We start from the raw sequence: 20,602 nt of genomic DNA on the forward strand, positions 1-20,602 counted from the left end.
CTACATTTATTTAAGTGTTTAAAAACTATGTCTGCAGTATCTGTAGTTTCCAGTACTTTGCACATACTTCATTAGATTTACTTGTAGGAACTTGATTTTTCATGTGTTTTTATTGCTTTGCTGGGTGAGGGTATGTGTGGCATTTACAAAAGTTCTTACAATGTATCAAATATATCATACTTGAATTCACCCCCTCCATCTTTTCCATTATCTCCCCTGCCCCATTCCTGGAATAGTTTCAACAGGTCTCATTTTTCCATTTACATACGCATGTACACAGTTTTTGCACCATATTCACTCTCCCACACCCTTTCCCCACCACCTCCCCTTTCCCACTGGTTCTTTTAAATAGTATTGCTTTTTGAATTTTATTTCAATTGATTTTTCCTTAGAACATGTGAATATAATTTATTTTCACATATTGACCTCACAATCCAGCAGCCATGCTCAATTCACATATTTATTCTAAATTCTTTGGGATTTTCTATGTATTTGATCTTTCTAAATTTCATTTTTGTAACAGTCATAGGTATCTTTCTCCTTCATTTATTTCGGTAAGCCTCTTTTATTTTGTGCTTAATTAAAAATTGTGCTCATTTGCTTCTTTTGATATATTTCTTTTGATGATTAGACAAACAAAAATTCAAATGTAGCTCACTGAAATAACTGGACATTTCATTAGCATATGTAATTAATCCTTAATATTGCAGTATTACTGACAAGAGCTAAGAGTGCCTCAGACAATAGTTTATTTGCTTTGAGCTAAAACTTCCTGTTTTCATGAAACTTTAAGATATCTCCTTTCTGGTGTGGATGTCTCTTCTAATGTACTTCCTAAAAGTTTGTCTTAAGTCATAGATGTATCTGCCAGTTCCTAGAAAAATCTTATTTCTCTTTTCTCTGTTCCTCTTTTCTTTAAAGCAATATTAGCTACTTCTTCTGTGTCACTAAGTAGAGATCTCATTTTTATAATCATTTTCACAGTGATGTAATTCATTCTAGCCACTAAAAACCTTTCCTTTGTAGGCCAAAGGATTTGATTAATTGTACTATATTAATATAACGATTGCATTCTGATAGCTTGGCAACTTTGTACACAAAGTATCCTGAGTCAAGTTGAAAGAAACATTTTGTAACCTCTGTTATCATAAAAATTTAGATTACATTGTTTTCACACTAGACTTTGGTTCAGTTGCAGTATAAAAATTCCTTTTATGAGGGTATATATACATTCCCCTGATTGGACTGCCGGCTTAGTGATTCTGTGATTACTTTGCCACTCACCTAGGGTGAAGGTTAAGGACTGGACTTGCTGTATGCCTTGTGTAGGGTCAGTGTTTAGTGAACAATTTTTGATAGATTTGACAAAAAATGTCATCCCAGAACCAGCTGAGTGTTCTTCATAATTTCAAGGGGATTCTCTTTTCTACTATGTCTTCAAAAGAACTTCTTAATTCCCTGGATTCTTTTGATGCAAGAGAAGATGATGTGTTTCTGGTTTCCTACCCAAAATCTGGTGAGTTTGTTTTAATACATATTTTAAATGTAGAAATGCAATAAAAATAAATTTAATAATCATTTTTGCTTATTTACTTTTTAGAATTTTCTATCATTTATTCTAATGAAAAAGTTGATGGTGAAATTTTAAAAATTTGCCCTGAAGAAGATTCTCTTGGAATAATTAAAGTTTTACCAATTTTCTTGTTTTTTATTTTGTTTATAAAGACATATATTGATATATATGTAATATGCATAATATCTGTAACATTAGAAAATTGTCATCATATTTGTACCAGGTATAGTGGTAAATACTATTTTTGTCCAATTCATATTTAATGATCGATTTATAAATATAGAAATTTTTTTCCTACTAATAAAAACCGTAAATATTTTATTTTTAAGGGGGTTCACTTCAAAGTTTATTCCCATTTATAGTTATATATCCATGAAGGGATGGTTTTTATGAATAATGTCATTCTGTATATTATTAAAATCATTTATGCATTCATTTTTGGAAGTGCTGGGTATCACACCCAGGGCTTTGGTGTATGTGAGGCAAGCACTGTACCACTGAGTTATATCCCTGGTGAACATTGGTGATGGCAAGTACAGGGTAGCATGAGATCAGCAAGCAAGAGCAAGGCTCCCTTTGAGTCAAGAGTGCAGCAGAGCCTCTCTCTGAAGCCCAGGAGAGCCCCTCTCTGGGAAGATGCAGTGTTCACATAAGACTAGATATCCCAAGCTGCTTTTTTGAGCACATATGTCCAAACATAATATAGATGATATAGATATAGATACAGATCTTTTGTTTTGGAAAATAATGCTGTAAAGACAAATTAAATGACAGTTCCCAGAATACCTCAGGGTAAAGGTGAAGTATGAATAAATGTATATCCAATTGCTATGTTAGTTTAGAAAGGACTTTATGTTACTTTAAATGTTCTTAGAGCAGGTGGCTATCTTCTATGATCTATAAACAGGCTTCCATTTTATACACTGGTGCTATAAGTTGATATCTTCTGCTACCAATAGCATCAGCTGCCAGCAGGTCCCCTTCATAGCACAAAGCCATGCATATTCTCTTCCTTCATCAAAATAAATCAATATATTCTGCTAAAATAATGCAAGTATGTCTACAATATGAGTCACAATTATATAGATACTATAAGTATTTAAGTCTTATTAAAATTACAATCTAAATGATTTTAATGCTAAAACATATAATAAAAATGAGAGTATTGACTAAATTCTAAATATTTATTCAGTTGTAATCTGCTAGTATTATATTTCATTGAAATTACAATGGGATTAATGGAGATGAGGCCTGATTTAAACTCTTTTGGGGCATTGCTTTCAAATTAGCAAGACCGTCTGCCCCCTCCTACAAACTTATTTCTCCACTCCAATTTACTATTGTCTACAGAACTGGAAAGTATCCGCCATCTTCTCTATGTCAATGTAAAGTTGTGTTCTTGGGCTAGGGGTACAGCTCAGTGCATGAGGCCCTGTGTTTGGTCCCTAGCACCTCAAAAAAACAAACCACTGCCAATGACAAAGCAGAATTATAGTTGTATTCTTTACAAATTCCATGCTACTGGGCTTGTATCTGTGGGATGCTTTTATAGAGTATACACTCATTGTTCAAATACTTCGCTTGTAGAGCTATGAGTCAATGCCCACACAAAGAAGGTTCTATGTCTATCTTCAAGGGGGTGGGGATGGGAAGAAAAACATGAACACGTGCCATTGCAACTACTCTGGCGCATGCTCTAACAACTTTGTACAATGTGGGGAGACACCTGAGCAACTCAGCCATGGGGACTCAGAACACAATTTACAAACATGGAAGTTGAATGAGCTCATAGGTGCGAGATCTGTGTGAATTTGTGAATTGAGGGGCCTGGGAGTGAGTAGTAACACAGAAGTGTATTTCAAGCCAAGGAAACAGCAAGAACAGTTGTTTGTACCCTTTTTTCCTTTAAAATGTCATATTACCTATAAAATGAATTAGCATCTCCAAGGTTTCAACAGGTTCTAGTGGTGCAATAGTAACTATTTGTGATAAATTTAATGCTTTCATAACATGCTAGTTTTCTACACTCATTTCATCAAGAGTGATGTTTAATTAAGATTGCTTTTCACTTTATGCTTATGTAAAGGCACTCACTGGGTTGCAGAGGTCATTGAGAACATCCCCAATGCAGGAATTACCCTAACATCTCCTATCGAATTTGGAGACATTTCTAAATTTGAAGAGCTAAAAGCATATTCGAAGAGAAGAGTAATTCCAACGCACTTGAACTATGACATGTTACCTGTGAATGTCAAACAAAAGCAGTGCAAGGTAAGCTCAGTGGGTTAAGGGTAGAGCTTTGGGACTCTGACAACACTGGACTTGGATTTGCTCTGTCACATGGCTGCAAAGTGGTAGAACAAATGCTGCTTATATTTTAATTGTTTTATTGTCATTTATCAAGGCAGTATATGTGAAAAGATAAGTTACAAATTGTGACACAAAATGCTAAAGAATAGGTATTCCAAGCCATTTTAAAAGCTCACACATTATTATCTTAAAAGTGAATTGGAACAGGGGAGATGGCCCAAGTGGTAGAATGTTTGCCTAGCAACTTCAGGCCCTAAGTTCAATCCCAAGTACCATGAAAAAAAGAGAATGAATTGTAATTTAAAAGAATTTTTTTCAATTTTTATATACTGAATAATCCCAAGTTGGTTCAAATACACACACACGTATACAAAAATTGAGGTGTAAGTATATCAGCAAGTCAAGTGGTTTTCCAAAGTATGCTATTAGGGTTCAATTTTATTGTTTTTTTCAGAGTGATATGTATAAGGAACATTTGAAAATTCTGTTTTGATCAGGAAAAAAAGAAAAAAAAATTGAAAACCAAAGACAAGACACATGTGGCAGCTGTATCAAGTTCCTAGAAATGAAGCCTCTTTCGGCAATGTCAGCCTTATTACAAACATAGAAACAAAACAGCCTGCCAGTCAGAGATGCATCCATCAAAGGGGATCTTTATGGCTGTCATTCTGTGACCATGGGGCCTCTGTGCCCACCATCTACTCTTCTACACAAGTGAAAAGTACACACAATCAACCACAGACAAATGTCATAGAGTTTGGCTTTGTCTGCAGCAATTCTGTCAGAAAAGGGAACACCTTGACTCACTCAACCCTTCATTTTCCTTCCAAACAGATTGTTACTGAGACGGAGGGAGAAAGGCAAAGAGAAATGCTTTTCAACATGCTTCTTTTTAATTTTTCCCTGATCAAAATAGAATCAAGACAGAGGAAAGGAGAGAGAGGGAGACACAGAGAGAAGCAAAGAGAGAGAGGAGAGAAAGGGGAGAAGGATGGGTCTGATTAACCTCAGTAAACTCCAAACAGTGTACTAGCATTGATAACATGGCTGCCATGTTGCAGGCTGTGAGCTTCCTTCACATTTCAACATGACAAGTGCAAAGGAAATGAAGTTCTCAGGTAGGATATGATGCTTCTTAACTCCCACACCAAAGGTACAGCCTTAGGTTTCAGCCCTTTCACTGCAACCTTTACTGGGAACTGAATCTTCGTGATTCCCCCTGGTCTCCTGAGAGTTTGAATCCTCCATGTTGCTGATGGCTTCGGTCTTCACAGCATGAGCAATGGACAAGTCTTCTTTGTCCCAACAGTGCCTGCCAAGACTGTACTGTCCTCCCCAAGATTTCTCCCCTGGCTTTCAACCCTACTTGGCCTCTGCATTTATTTCTCCTTCTTCATGTTTCTAAAACTCTCTGGTGTAAAACTTATGCCTTCTTGCTCATGTCGTGTTTTGTTAGATATTTGCTTTCTCTTCCCCAAAGTACTATTCTGCTTACTCTTTATTGTCTTTAAACTCCTCCACTAATTCTTCTGATTTCATAGACTACACTCTTTGGCAGAATAGTTTTAATAGATTGTGTTGTATTTCCCAGTAAGTAATACGGATATAAAACTTTAGGGTTTCTCCAAAGGCCCTAAAAACACTTTTCTCTACCAAAACAAGTGTGCCCAACTGAACAACTGAGGTTTCGATTTTTGCCACTTTGTTGCTTATTGTTAGGCAGTGGATTTTAAGGTTCTCCAAGCCTTAGTTCTGTGAATCTCGTTGAGAAGGCCTAGTGTGACAGGTTATTCATAATTGTGTCTTAGGGTAGAGGATACTGGGGAAGGGTGGGATAAAGGTGTTTCTTCATTACTATACACAGTGACCTTTACACATTTCTCAATTAAAGAAGAACAGGAAGCATTCATGTGAACCCACACAATACCTGGACTATGGACATGATACACAGAGATAATTATGTCCTAGAAATGACTCAGAAAATAACTTCTTATCTAAGTAAATTGTGTCTGCCCTGATTTTCAATTAAAAGGCAAAGAGAACACCTTGTATGCATCATGCAACATTAAATGTGATTGCGAGTATGCCTACCGAACCCAGTTTCTCACACTGGTTCCCTGAGGCCTCTTTATGCTCCTCTGTATTCTACATTCCCCTATTTTAACTCCTACCGTACTGCATTGTTGAGAGCACATTTAATTATCTGCTTCCTTCCCCCACTGGAAGTTTTGACATGGATAGAACCATTTCTGTCTTCCTTATCTTTGTATTCCTTGGATATGGAGTATTCGGCACTACCTATTACACAATAGGTACTAAAGCAGTGTTCATTGAATTAAATTGCAGTTGCCATGTTTGTGGAAATTGGGAGGGAATCTCAGATTCCCTGCTCTTTGGAATGAAATTTAGCAAAGGGAAATTCCAAAATATAGTTCTTCCTGTAAGTCATAACTGACAATGTTAAAGCAATCTTGTCCAGAGGTCAGTTTTGTAATATACAGATAACTGAAAGTGATTTTGTCCCAGGGTTTTTCCAATGTCTGCCCCTACTTGGACTAAATTTAGCACATAAATTTAAAAAGTGTGGTCGGTGGGTAGTATGTCACGTGGGAGCTTGTTAGGAATACAGGATGCCAGGTGGTCCTGAATCTCCTGAGTCCAAATCTGCATTCTAACAAGATTCCCTGATGATTCTTATGCACGTTGTGTTTTCACTCTGTGCTAAAGTCACCCGAAAAAGTCATGCTTTGCACAGGGAAGTTTAGCTGCTATTTTGTTTTAGGACTTTTTTTTTTTTTTTTTGTGGAGCTATTTCAACCCACGAATAAGCTGATTTTTTTTTAACAGATTATCTACATTGTTCGAAATCCAAAAGATACTGCTGTTTCGCTTTTCCACTACTACCGAGATAACCCTAATCTCCCTTGTGTTGAAACATGGGCTGCCTTTTTTGAGCTATTCCTCAGAGGAGATGGTAAATATATTCATAATGTACAGTGAACTTTCTCACTCAAATTGAAAGCATGTTCCAAAAGTGTAATTGGATCCTAACTGTCTATTTTCAGAAATGCTTTGAAGAGATGACTCTTTTATTTCTCCTAAGCATATATTCTCTTTGCTTCTTCACAGTCTTTCTTAGCACATATGCATAGTAACATTATCAGTGATTATTTATTAAGCTAGTTCTAATATTTGCAAAACAGAGACTAATTCTGTAAGCACCTCATTTTTTCATATACCAATCTTTTCAGTAAAGTAATTATGTACCAGCTGGAGTGGATAGGTAGCTTGGATCATACTATGTGTATGTGTGTGTGTATGTGTGTGTATACACCTGCCTGGAAGGTAATACCAAAACAACAAATGCACACATGTTCCCTAAAGACACCAATTAACAAATGCTGAGAGAACTGATTTCATGAAAATTAACAGGAAGTAACTTACCCTGTAAACACCACAGTGAAACCTGATTTGTGGAGCTGCATAGTGCACACTGGTTGTGCTGTGCTCCACCTCTCATTTTACTCTTCTTCCTCTGAATTGGTGTCCAAGGCACTTAAAAGAAACTATTCAGAATGCTTAAACAAGTACTAAAGAAAAAATAATATACCAAGACAATGCAAGAATTTTTAAGACAGACATGAGTTACAAATGGTGAGTATTCAGAGAACCCTGTCTGTGTTTACCGTCAGTGTTCTTAATGGCTAGTGTTGATGTTTTACTGGCAAATTGTTCAATATTTACTTGTTAATTTTAGAGGCCACAGTGCAGCCTTAACATGAGAACATAGGTAACTGCCTAGGATGGGTATAGAACAATAAGCTATACTCATACTTCTCCTGTTATTGATCTACCTTCTTCCTTAACCAATGGCAGACATTCAGCACAATCATAACGTCTTAGGAGTGACAGGTACTTAAAGGTTATCTGGCCCAAGCACCTAGCTGATGTTTGAATCAAGCTTACAACATTTCCAAGAATGATACAGGCTAAGCTTGAACAATTTAACCCTGACAACAAGTTCACCAACCCCATAAAGCATCACATTCCAGAAGTCTGGGAGCTGCTAAGATTTTTTCATTTTAGCATTTACTGTGTGCTGATCATATGGTACACGCTTGAGTGTTGTGCAAACATTATCTCATTCCATCCTCACAAAACACCATGGGTGAGATGTTATTATCCTTACTTTATAGCTGGAAAGAATCTTGACCTTGGGAGTTCAAATAACTTGTCCACAGATGCATGACTAATAAGTGACAGAGCCGAGACCTCATTTCAGGTGTCAGCTTCTACATCTGCCCCTTAGCACTGTGCCATACAAAACAACAACAACAAAAAAGTCATCCCGATTATTAATTCCTCTTCCACATGGTAGCCTTCTAAATATTTGAAGATAGTTACCATGCCTCACTCTGCCTCCATTCCATTTTTGGAACAAGCAGAGTTTAAATACATAAATTATTTTTTCAGAACAGACCATGAGTCTGCTTTTCCTCAAGATGAGAAATGCTGTTTTTTGTCTCCTGTTGGTTTTGCACACTGTGGTTCCTTTACACTGCATGAACTCTGACTTGGCTACAATCATGTTATTGTACAATGCCCAGAAAGCAAGCATGTCCTAGGTGTGGTCTGACAGGGCTGGTAAAGCAGGACTAGCACTGCTTCTGCTCAGTGATAATGTTTATATGAACACAGCCCCAAAGGTGCCAGCCAAGGACAGGATGCAGCGAGGCTACCAGGCCTTGGAGAAACAGCTGCCTCATCACTACCACACTATCAGGAGTTACAGCAGAACATCTAGAAGAGGCAGAGCAAGGTTGGGAAGATATTCCAGGGGTTTCTCTTATACCTCCTTGGGTGAACGAATAGAGTTTTTGTTGCAATGGGATTTTATCTGTAAGTTTTTTATCTGGGTGATCCAGCCTGTGAAAACACTGTCACCACGAGGAACAGTCACTCAATCACTAAAGATTCCAGAGAAAAATCTACTTTTTGTTTTGTTTTGTTTGTTTGTTTGTTTGAGACAGGGTCTTACTATGTAGTCCAAAATGGCCTTGAATTTGTGGTCCTCTTGCCTCGGCCTCAGGAGTGCTGGGATTACAGATGTGTACCACCACAGTGACAGGCTTAGAAAAATCTGTTTGGATGTGAGCAGTAGCTTCATGTTTTACCACTTGTAAGATAGGGTAGTTTGTGCTCTCTGGGTGTGTCATACATATGTGACTGTTTTTCAGGGATGGTCTTAAATGATTCCTTGAAGTAAGTGGTACTTTTCTGGAACTGAGAACACGATATAGTAGAAAGAACAGGTGACAGAGGCCGAAGGCATCCAGTCCTGACTATACTTTGTTCCATGTATAATTTTGGACAAATAGGATAATTATTGAGGTCTACACTCCTAATACAAAATAAGACTAATAAAATGATCCACTTTGTAGGATTATTTGGAGGTTCAAATTAAGTAATGACTAAAATAATGTTGTACAAACCAACTTACTTATTTTATTAGACACAGAAGACTTTTGAGTACTTTCACAGAAGGTGGACCTGTTGTAAATAGGTATCCATCTAAGGAGGTTATTTTACAACTGAGGTATTATGATATCCTGTACCCACCTCCAGGTACACACATTGATCTGAGTTATGTAAGGCGACAATACAGTAAGGAACATAATTAGACTTATCTGTTATTATCTGTCTTTCAGATAGTATATACATACACATTAGCTTTTCAAGTTAAGCAATAACTATAAATTATATTCTGGTAATAGCATATTAGATTAATAGCTCAATGAAATGAGTATCTTTGCAAAGTTCTCTCTTCATTCTTAAATTAATACTCTCTATTTCCTGGGAACTTCAACCTAGAGAGTTTTGCTTTTCTGCACAATTCTTATGTCTTCAGAGAGCTATCTAGAAACTAAAACCTAACACACTCATTATAGTTGGAGGCAGGGAGAAGGTTTGCAGAAAGTGTGGAAGGTCTGTGACAGCTGACAGGAAGAATGGAATTGGTGATGTGGGATAGGTGGGTTGGTTAGGAAGCACTGGAGGCCATAAGGTTGGAAAAAATGAATCTGCAATGGTACAAACACAGAGTTCTATAAATTTCTCCAGCAACACTTGACAGCAATTGGAGAGAAGAAATGAAGGGTAAAGTGATTGATTTGGTACTAGGTGGTTTTTATTTTTTATTTTTAGTTGGTGAATAAGCATTGAGGCAGCAAGAAAGGTGAAGGTATTGCCAAAGAAATGGTTGAGGGGATAAGAAAAGGGAAGAAAGTGAAGCCAGAAAGGGACAAGAATGTTCAGAGTAGGGTATTGCAGGAGCTATCCACTGAAGTCACTCTAGACGATGGTGAGACCTGAGATGACATGTAAGATTGTGACCCTACTCCCAGTCTTCACTGACGTTAGAGAAGATAAAAGGTTATTGATGACTGAGATCAGAAAGGAAAGAGTTCTATAGTCCAAGGATATGAGTCTCAAAGAATCCAGGATTCTATAGGTTAAGAGAGTTCTGGAAGTTTCTAGGAAGCAAACCCTATGTCACATGGGTTGGGTGAGAGCAATTGTGTCTCATCAGGGAAGATGGATTTTGGAAGGCAGAGGGAGGGAAACCCAGGCATCTGTGAGCTGGGAGGTAGTGGAATATCTCTGCATTTATGTGAAGGGTGTAGAGAAAATTATTTCTCACATACATTTCAAATCTCTGTTCTGGAAGCTAAAGGTCAACTAATAATCTGGACAATGGCAATTCTGCTTTAGAAATTAAACAAAATTTTCATCTAAAAATTCTTATCATTTTAAAAACACCTTTCAAATGTAGTACTAATCTACCTTCCTATGTTAGGAAGGAAAACACAGGCAGCGAATTTCTTTGAATTCCTTTGGTGGGCTTCAGTCCTTTTGGAACAAGGTGGGGTATAAATTAATTTGTGAATAATAGAACAGCTGGCTTTCAAATTATGACCAGATGAGCTTCAAAATTCACTCTTAAATGTATTTTGAGGACTGTTGCAATACATTTCCTGAGGAACCATATGGGCAAGGTCAGTTACACCTAACCAGGGCAGTGAGTCTGGTGTCTGTGTCCACCCCACCATTGGCCATAAGAGCATGGCTTTCACACAGCATTAGTGGCCCTGGGCAGTGACATCATGCAGGGGGACTGAGTGGTGGCTGTTGGTGGGACTGGTGGAGGGCCAGGTTGCAGAGTGAGCATATTCTGAAACACTAGAGATTAAATTTGCCTGGGGGAAAATTGGTCTTCCTCTTACCAAGTGTCGGTGTCCAGGAAAAGGTTGGCCATTCTTAGAAAAGAAATCCCATATCACTGATGTGGTAATTTGGGCAATTCTAAGATAAAGTATTGTGCAAGTCACTGAAACAGCCTGTCATTGCTGATACCTAAAGGCTGAAGATATCCTGGCAGCAGTTTGAGTTTACTATCAAACCTTGGGTCTCTGAGGTAGCAGGCTGACTCAGTAATGATGTCACAGTAGTCCTGGAAATTCTTGTTTTAAAAATACACAGGGTTGATTTTTTTTTTTTTTGCCCTTTGTCTCCTTAAAGCTGGAAGTCATGAGAGATTGCAGTAGGGTGTAGTTAATCATGCTTTAATTTATCCATTAATTAGTGGTTAAAATGTCTAGCATGATTTCTGGCTACTTATTAATGCTTAATAAATGTTTATTTGATGAATCAGAAGTCAAAGAACCTTCAGGAAAACACTAGTGGAACAGCTTTTGTACACTTAGGGCACAAACTAGAATTTGGATTTTGGATGATAAGGATACAGGAATGATGTATATATAGAATTTTAAATTACTATATGTTATGCATAATGGTTTAAGCTAGTTGGCATCATGAGATGACAAAAGTGAGTTGTTATTTTTAATCATCATTTCTGAAAAGCTTACTTTGCATGACAACATTTTGCTTTAAGCCTTGGAATTTTTAAGACTGTCGTTTAATAATTTATCAACTGCAGTTAAATTCTTACACTGTATTTTTTAGTCTTGAACAAAATGAGTAAAATCTTTTTAAGTTTAATATAATTTTCATTTAAATTAAATTTATTTTTAACAAATACATAAAAACAAAAGTTTAAGTCTCTTTCTAAAGAGAAGCTTATAAATTTTTATGGTAAGAACCTGTAACTGAAAAAACATTTACCTTACAGGAAGAAAATGACAAATCCTCAATGTTTCCCTATAAGAGTTAAGCAGTAATCAGAACACAATTATTCAGAAAGTGTGCATCTCCATTTTTGCCACCATTTTTGCTGGTTACTGTAAGAATATTTACTTGAAATAAGGAAAAAAAATCAATGGGGTTGCTAAAAGAAGATACACCCATCCACTTTCATATCACAACATGGTGTTTAGTTGAAATAATAGTGAAATTGAGAGACTTCTAAGAAAGTCTTGCTTCAGATGCAGGCAAATCTATGCCTCACTTTGACTGTTTTGGAGAAGTGGAAAGAACACAATGATGTAAACCCATGATTTTTTTCAATAACACAAAAATTCGCTTTGCTTCCAGTTGTGTATGGATCCTGGTTTGATCACATTTTAAGCTGGGAAGAGCACAAAAATGATAAAGACATTCTAATTATATTCTATGAAGAGCTGAAGAAAGTAAGTCCTCCTTAATATCTTGACAGTCGAAATTTAAATCAGATTATGTTAAAAGAGGAACTCAATCAATGAATTGTGCTTGCAGTTTTCAGGGAATCAATTTGGTGTTTTGGTAAGAGTTTTGATCTTGTTAATTTTCTTATTACTCAGGATTTTGCTAAAAGCCTAAAGAAAATAACTACTTTCCTTGATATAAATGTGAATGACAATGAAATTAATAAGATTGCTTCAAAAACATCATTCAGTGAAATGAAAAACAATGCAGTCAAAGAAAACTTTGATCCAAACCACACGATCTGTGCCCTCACGGCTGACAGGAACCTGGTGTTCAGGAAAGGTAAGCAGGAGACACCCTGCTTGGTTTGGGGCTTTGGCTTGGAAGAACAGTTGTCCCTCCCAGGCTGCAGGCTTCTTGCCTGGGACTCAGCCAACCACAGACTGAAAATATTAGAAAACAAATGTGGCTATCCTTAACATGTACTGACTTTTCATGTCATTATTCCCTAAACCATATGTAGCACAACTATTCATATAGCATTTACATTGCATTGGGTGTTATAGTCATCTAAAGATGACTGACAGTAATGGAGGACATGAAGGTGTTATATGCAACTATGATGCCATTTTTTGTAGGCAACTTGAGCATCTCAGAGTTTCCCTGGAACCAAACCCCCTGTATACTGAGGGATGACTCATTTTGAACTTTCATTTCACCTCTGTACTCCCCATCTCTTGGACAATGGGTTGTACCTTTTTGTCCTCCATGAAGGTTTATTAACTGGAATTTTTAATTGCATTCTTTCCAGAGTTGGGATTGCCATGACCACTTAGGAGAGATCTACATAAGAGTCAAACAGATGACAATGATCAGGCTATTTAAAGGATGTACTTCGGATCTGCAGCGTATTGCTGTTGTTAACAATTTACTTGAATTACATCAACATGCCCACTTAGACAAAGCCAATCAAGTACAGTCTCCTCCCCACCACTGGGGTAGGTCACTCAAACCACCATACACACCACCTGTGTTAGTCTAATTTTGTCACTGTGAAAAATATCTAAGAAAATTGTTAAAGGAGGGAAGATTTATTTTGGCTTATGGTTTCAGTCCAGGGTCAGCTGGATCCGTTGCTTTTAGGTTCAAGGCAAGGCAAAAACATCATGGAGGAAGGGCATGGTGGAGGAAAATTGCTCACCTCATGGCTGCCAGGAAGCAGAGAGAGGAATAACAGGAAGGGACTGGGGAAGCAAAACCTCCAAGAACATGCTCCCAGGGACTTCCTCTAGGCCCCACATTCTACAGTTTTCAGCTTCTCCCAAAATGGCACCACCAGCTGGAGACTAAGACTTCAATACCGGAAACCTTCTTGGAGAGAGGGGACACACATTTTATATCCCAACCACAATACCACCCTCCTGAAAAAGGAGGGAAAAGGGAATTCATGTGGATGGTGTATTGTCCCAAATACACCAAGCAGATAACTCTCCCAGCAGAAGTAAGGAAGGATGGGGAAAGAAGATGAGATTGTTATCTAAGGATGTTTGTATGCATGGAAACACAAAGACAAGGAAGTAAATCCTCCCCACTAATTCTTCAGGTTTAACTTAGAAGCAAGTGGGGCATATCTGGATATAGAATTGTTTTGAAGTCATGTAAATTTTTATCCAGATGGTGGGGAAATATTTTATAACTTACAAAGGCAAAAGGTACTCAGATTTCTTACTAGAAAAATAATCATTTATTTCCCAAGTGAATATAATTTCCCCCAAAGCAAATATTTTCCAATTCATGTAAAACAGATACTGTAACTTTGCAAATTATATTTTGTTTTGGTGTTTTTTCTTTTTTATTTTCTTACAGACACAAAGCCAAGGCTAGGAAAGAGGTGAGAATTCAAATCAGTAAATATTTATTGATAAATAATTACTTCTAGCAATATTAAAAAATTGAATAACACACAGCCCTTTTTTTCAGATAACTGTAATCTAAAAATAAAAAGTGCTAATGGCTAGACTGGTAACCAACAAATTTGACCAGAAGCATGAGTAAGGGTGACATCATTTTTCCCCAGCAAAGTAGGGTGAAGAAATCACACCAGGTCTAAGACTGGCAGCATGATAAATATACTATCAGGGAAGTACTGGGAAGGAAATTCATTGTAGATGTGTTAACACCAACAAGAAAAGCCCAGAGTCACTGTGGAGTTGGACAGTGTTTTTCTAGAAAGAGCAGATGGTCCCATGGGCTAGAGTGGCATAGGCATGAGCACGATGAGGGAGATAAAGAAATATTGGCGCCAGAGAGCAAAGGCTTGGCTGGATCTCACAAGGAGCTCTTTTCTTTTTTCCTTGTTATTTTGAGAAGAGAATTGACATGATCAGACCTGTGTGGTAGAAAGTAGTAGGGGCAAGGTGGAAAATTGATAAGGACAGAGTGAAGTGGGGCAGAAAGACCAATTAAGAGGTTGCCATACTCATTCAGTAAGAAGCATTGAGAGTCAAAATGGCGGCATGACAGTGGGATCTGCTGGGTGGAATTCAGGTCAGAAGGCAATGTGGAGACCAGCAGCAGGTTATAGAAGAATTGTCAGGGTTAGTGGGAAGAGGTGGTGCAGCAAGTGACAGAAGATGAAACCCTGGAAACCCTAACATCCAGGAAAATGAAACGGCCCAAGGGGAGCCAAGAAAAAAGATCAGCCAGAATTAGGAGGGAGCCAGGATCAAACAGGGCACTTGGTTTATCACTCATAGCCTCTGATAGCCCAGGTATCATACTCATACAGATGGGAGCCAGACTGCAAGGGAGAGAAAAAAGGGGGAGGTGCAAATGTCTCTTCTGAGACACTTGAGATAGGAGAACAGGAGCAAGATAATGTGGGAGCTAGGGAGAGGAAGGGAGGAGGAAAAGATTAGGAGGGGATGGACAGAAGCACTGAAAGGAAGACAGAAAGGACTTAGAAAAGGACACAAGTGAGGAAGGCAAAGTAAGGTGAGGAGACAAGAAAATTGTGAGAAACCATGGTAAGAGGAAAGTGAGAAATGAGGAATTTCTGGCACATATTGATGTCATGTTTATCATTGTCTTCTGAGATTCTGATAGCAGTCATTGCTAGTCTCAAGTCTTACCTACACACTTGTGAAATATTACTCTAGTGGGAATGGGTTATTCTCTGACCTGCCATAGGAGAACGCTGGCAAATACCCCAGATGAAATCACATTGACATCATTGTAGCTACCACCATTAACTCTAGTGCATCTAAATTCTGTCCAAGAAGTATTGTCCTGTGCTGAAGCTAAGCACAGAAGGTTCCCAGTAGAAACATCCTCTCTGACATTAGTCACCAGGGGTACCTGCTGGTGCACCTGTGTTCTGTGAGGACTTGAACACAGGAGGGACCAGTAGTCTGTTCCCTCCATTCCTTTCATTGGGTAGATGGGGTGGGAGTCAAAGGTCCATAGCCTGAAAATAACTGTTTCAGATAAACTACTGAAGTTCTTGATGCAAACTCCTTGGCACACAGAGAAGTCCCCTTTATATGGCACTGTTGTCTTCACTTTGAAGTCAAAATTGGAGCTCGTATTCTAGAATGTGACTATGGTGGCCGTGGTGATGATACAGGCATCGGAAGTCCCAAGGGCCACGCATATAATAAGATAAGGGGACAATTACAGGAGTGTATAAGGATGTGTGGATTGCATGTTGTGATATCGCTTATAACAATGGAAACCTAGTATGCACTTATATGGTCACTAATCAGAAAGTGTGTCACACATCTACATAAGGATTTAGTATAAAGTCATGAAAATTATAGAAAATCATGTAAGAATAACTAGATTGTCCAGGCATCATGGCTCATTGTAATCCCAGCTACTTGGGAGGTAGAGTTTATTGCAATTTGAAGACAGCCTGGGCAAAAAAAATTAGCAGGATTTCATCTCATTAAGAAACTAGGCGTGGTGGCACACATCTGTGATCCTAGCTACCTAGGAGGTGAAGATGGGAAGACTGTGTTTGTAGGCTGGCCCGCACATAAAGCACAAGACTCTATCTGAAAAATAACTAAAGCGCAAAGAGCTGGGGGGCTTATTTCAAGTGGTAGAGCATCTGTTTACCAAATCCAAGGTCCAGAGTCCAAAACTCCATGCTGCCAGAAAATAGCTAGCATTTCTTGAGAGCTTAAGATGTGCCAGGCACTTTACATGGTTTCTCTTACTTAAACTTGACAATAGCTTGAGGATGGCACTGAAACATCAAGCACCTGAGCAACTTAGTCACACAAGTAGGAGGTGTAGAATCTATTGAGTGTTCTCTCTTTCTCTTTTAGTTGAACTAAGGGTTTTTCAATTTCCAAAAATTAACTCACAGTTTCATTGATGTTTTAGAAAACTGTCTTGCTATTCTCCATTTATTTCAACTTGAATCCTTAGTATTTAATTCATTTCTCTAACTTTAGGTTGAGTTTTTTCTTCTTTTCCTGGTTTGTTAGGTGTAAAGTTATGCTGTTTATTGGAGATATTTCTTCTTTCTTTCATGTAGGCATTTGTCATCATAAATTGCCATTTGGTACTACTCCTGTTGTGCCCCATACATTTTAGATGTTGTGGTTTTAGTTTTGGTCTTGAAGTATTTTCCAATTTTCTTTTGATTTCTTCTTTGATCTATTGGCTGTTCATCTTCTGTTCAACCGTAGTTTTTACTGTGGGTGTATGTTTACTGGCATGATCAAGTTATAACGTGGGTAGTTGATATGGTTATCTATCCTGACAAAGGAAAACTGCTGAGAGAATGCACGCCATGTTACTTGAGTGTATTTCCTCGGTTTTTAATCTTCTTTGCTTATATGCATTTTCTATAACCTACATATACACAACCGCAATAATATTTAAACTTTTTTTTTGGTGCTATTGAGTTTTGAACTTTGACTTGCTAGGCAATCGGGCTGAGCCAGGCCTCTAGTCATTGTTTGCTTTAATTATTATTATTACTATTGTTATTATTGTTTGTTTTATTTTTTGTTATTGTTATTGTTAGTCTTGAACTTTTGCCCTGGACAGCTTTGGACCATGATCCTCCTCCCTACACTTATGATGCAGCTGGGGTTACAGACGGTACAATGTTCCCAGCTTATTTGTTGAGATGGTGTCTTGTGATGTTTTGTCCAGGCTGGCCTCAGATCATGATCCTCTTAATCTTCATCTCCCAAGTAGGTGGGATTACAGGTATGGATCACTATGTCCAGACAAAATTTTTTCTTAAGAAAAATCAAGAAAACAAATCAGAAATTAGAAACCACAGACAAGCAAACAAAATTCAAGTCAAATGAAAGAAGATAATGATAGTGCAGGTGAACTGGTAAGGAGCAGGAAGGGTGAACGTAGGGTCAATGGATATTGTTCATTAACAGTAGTACTGCTCTACTATGGGCCTGGTTCATCGACATTACAAAGTTGGCCTTATGTCCTAATTGGCATAATTTAGAGGCAATCTAATTTCCTGACTTCAAGATTTTCTTTCCAATCTTTCTAATGCTAGCCTTGTTTCTCCTCCTCCCCTCCCTACCCAACAGAAGAATTCCTCTTCACTCATTCTTGGGTTCAGTTTTTTGGATCAGGAATTAGCAACATCACAGATTCCTAGTATGTAATATCTTTCTTTGCTGTGGGTCACATTGTCTGACAGTCAGTCAAGCACAGGTATTTACTGGGCACCTAATGAAACCCCTGAGCACTGGATGAGGACCTGCAGGATTGCACACAAATAAAACACCACAGTCCCTAACTTGAGAGAGTCTTGTTGGAAAGAAAAGATGATAGAGAGCAATATAAGACAGCCCAAAATGTAGGGACAAAATGATGTAGCCCTGCTTCTTATATCTGGAGACCCCAAGCATGAAATGAGGCCAGAAGTGGCAAAAAACCCACAGTGGGCCAGAGCCAGGTCTGGGGTTTGGCATAGTGGCCATAATGGAGGTGAGAAGGGATACTTAGAGGGGTTGACCCTGTGGCCAAAGCTGAGCAAGGTAATTTGTGAGATCAGGAGAGGCTGATGAACTGTGAGATACATACCTTATCAATGAAACCTGATGTTTATTAATTCCTCATTATTAATTTTGTAAAATAAAGTTCCATGAAAATAAAACTAATTACTCATGCTTGTGTTATGTTATCACCCACCTTCTGCTAGGACATTGCCTGAGCAAGGAAATAAATGAAAGAGTATTATGCCCATGTTGCTAATTGATGGTTTTATTGTGCTTAGATTAGAAACTTCTTTGACTGATATAATAAAACCTATGGTGTTCACATATTTTTAATCTTTCTTTCTTTTTAAGAAATAACTTTTTAAACTGTAAAAATTAATACACAGCCATTGCAGAAGAAATGAGAAACAACAGATAAGATGACGGGGGAATTATTTTTCATTTTCTTATTACCAAGAGATACCAAGTGTTCACATTTTATTATAAAACTGACAGATTTCTTTTGTGAGCACTATACATTTAAATTGGTTCTTGTCTGATACATTTTCAATTTTTCCAGGAGTGGTGGGTGATTGGATAAACTACTTTACTTCAAAGCAGAAGAGAGTGTTTGATGAACTATTCACAGAGAAAATGAAACACAGTGAAGTGGCGAGACATTTGAAGGAGTTCTCTTAACACAGCCGGAAAAGGAAACCAATTTCCATTTTGTGCAACGCAGTGCCTGAGGAACATGTAAATATTTTTCACTGATGTGGAAAGCAGATATTTCTTTCAGTGAGAAACAGATACTTCATAAATGTGTCAAAAGCATCATGTGTGAGAGACTATTATTATCTTATTTGGAGATAGCAGAGGAATATTAATAGAAGGAAGTATAAAATTTTTGAATGGCTGAGTTATATATTGGTTTTCAGGATATTCAGTAAGGCAAGGGGATTATTTCTATTCAGAAGTATAGTAATGAAGGTGTTCAATAAGCTGCATTAATGCACAACAAAGGAGGTGAAGAGCTGTCTAAAATAATCGATATCAGAGAAGAATTCATTTTCTGCCCATTTGGACAATCATGACCTCTAAGCCAACATTTCTATTTCAACATTCCCCTGTGTCTGTGTAAGAGATTTTCCATTTCATAATCATGGCAAACACAATCTTAGTAAGGTTGAAATACCTAATAGGTAGATTATATCAAATGACCACATTCCAATATGCTGATAAAAATGAAGACTGGAATTATAGTCTTTCACATTTCCACTGGCTCAGCATTCCAATGTCTTCTTTGTCTTCAGCTAAATGGCAAGTTTTCTTAAGTTCCAAGTTTCAAAAGCATAATTTTCCTGATGTTTTGAATATGTATGCTTTCTCCCAGAATCATTACCAACATCCAATCTTTCTTGTAATGAGTATTAATCTATAACTTAAAGCTAGAGGACATTGTAATGAAATTTCAGTGAACTTATTTTAGCATTATTTGTTATATAAATGATACTATAAAAATTTTGTCATTGTTTACATCTGTCGTAGTACCTAACTCAAGGATTCCTGGAAAGTCAAAATGGCATATTGTGTACAATTCTGAGATCTTCATAATGTGCACTTATTTGTTACAAATAAAATGTCTTCCTTTTGATTTCATGCATTTTTTCCTTCAAAATAGACATTCCTAAAAATTTACTCAGATACCTCCCTTCTTCAAATGAATTGGTTAGCAACTGACAAAGGCAATTAGGGGTGAGCCTGAAAATCATTTTCGTGTTGGAGCTCTAGGTGGGCAGGGAATGGCAAGCCATCAGAGTAAGGAACAGAAGACCTAATGAGGTGGCAAATGAAGGAAACCATGACTGTAGGGTTGGAGGAACCAGATCCCATGAGGCTGTCCCATCCTCTCACAGAATTATAGTGGTATTGAGATGGAAAGAACTAAGGCAGTATTTGATGACAATAAAGTAGCGTGGGATATGAATCAATGTGAACTGGTCCTGCTGGTCAGAATGCACAGGAAACATAGATGGAGGTCACTGCTTGACTTGCTTTCATGAAAACTGCATATTCCCAACTATGTATGATGACAACCCTAACCAATCCTTTT

General features: G+C 37.7%; 1 protein-coding gene across 2 annotated transcripts; it reads left to right on the forward strand.

The window, feature by feature from the left end:
• The first annotated feature begins 445 nt into the window (after window positions 1–445).
• LOC109700115 (sulfotransferase 6B1-like) lies at window positions 446–20,143 on the forward strand. 2 transcript variants are annotated; one of them, XM_074075888.1, is made up of 6 exons: window positions 446–1,516; window positions 3,660–3,844; window positions 6,731–6,857; window positions 12,434–12,528; window positions 12,679–12,865; window positions 13,335–14,233. In XM_074075888.1, exons 1-6 carry the CDS (start codon window positions 1,372–1,374, stop codon window positions 13,349–13,351), a joined length of 756 nt encoding a protein of 251 aa, XP_073931989.1. In that variant the 5' UTR covers window positions 446–1,371; the 3' UTR covers window positions 13,352–14,233. The 2 variants fall into 2 exon arrangements, with proteins under 2 accessions (XP_073931989.1, XP_020040749.2); XM_020185160.2 differs by lacking the exon at window positions 13,335–14,233 and adding an exon at window positions 19,070–20,143 and having other exon boundaries at window positions 449–1,516.
• The last annotated feature ends 459 nt before the right edge of the window (window positions 20,144–20,602 follow it).

The sequence above is a fragment of the Castor canadensis genome, chromosome 6 (assembly GCF_047511655.1).
Source record: "Castor canadensis chromosome 6, mCasCan1.hap1v2, whole genome shotgun sequence".
Taxonomy (NCBI): domain Eukaryota; kingdom Metazoa; phylum Chordata; class Mammalia; order Rodentia; family Castoridae; genus Castor; species Castor canadensis.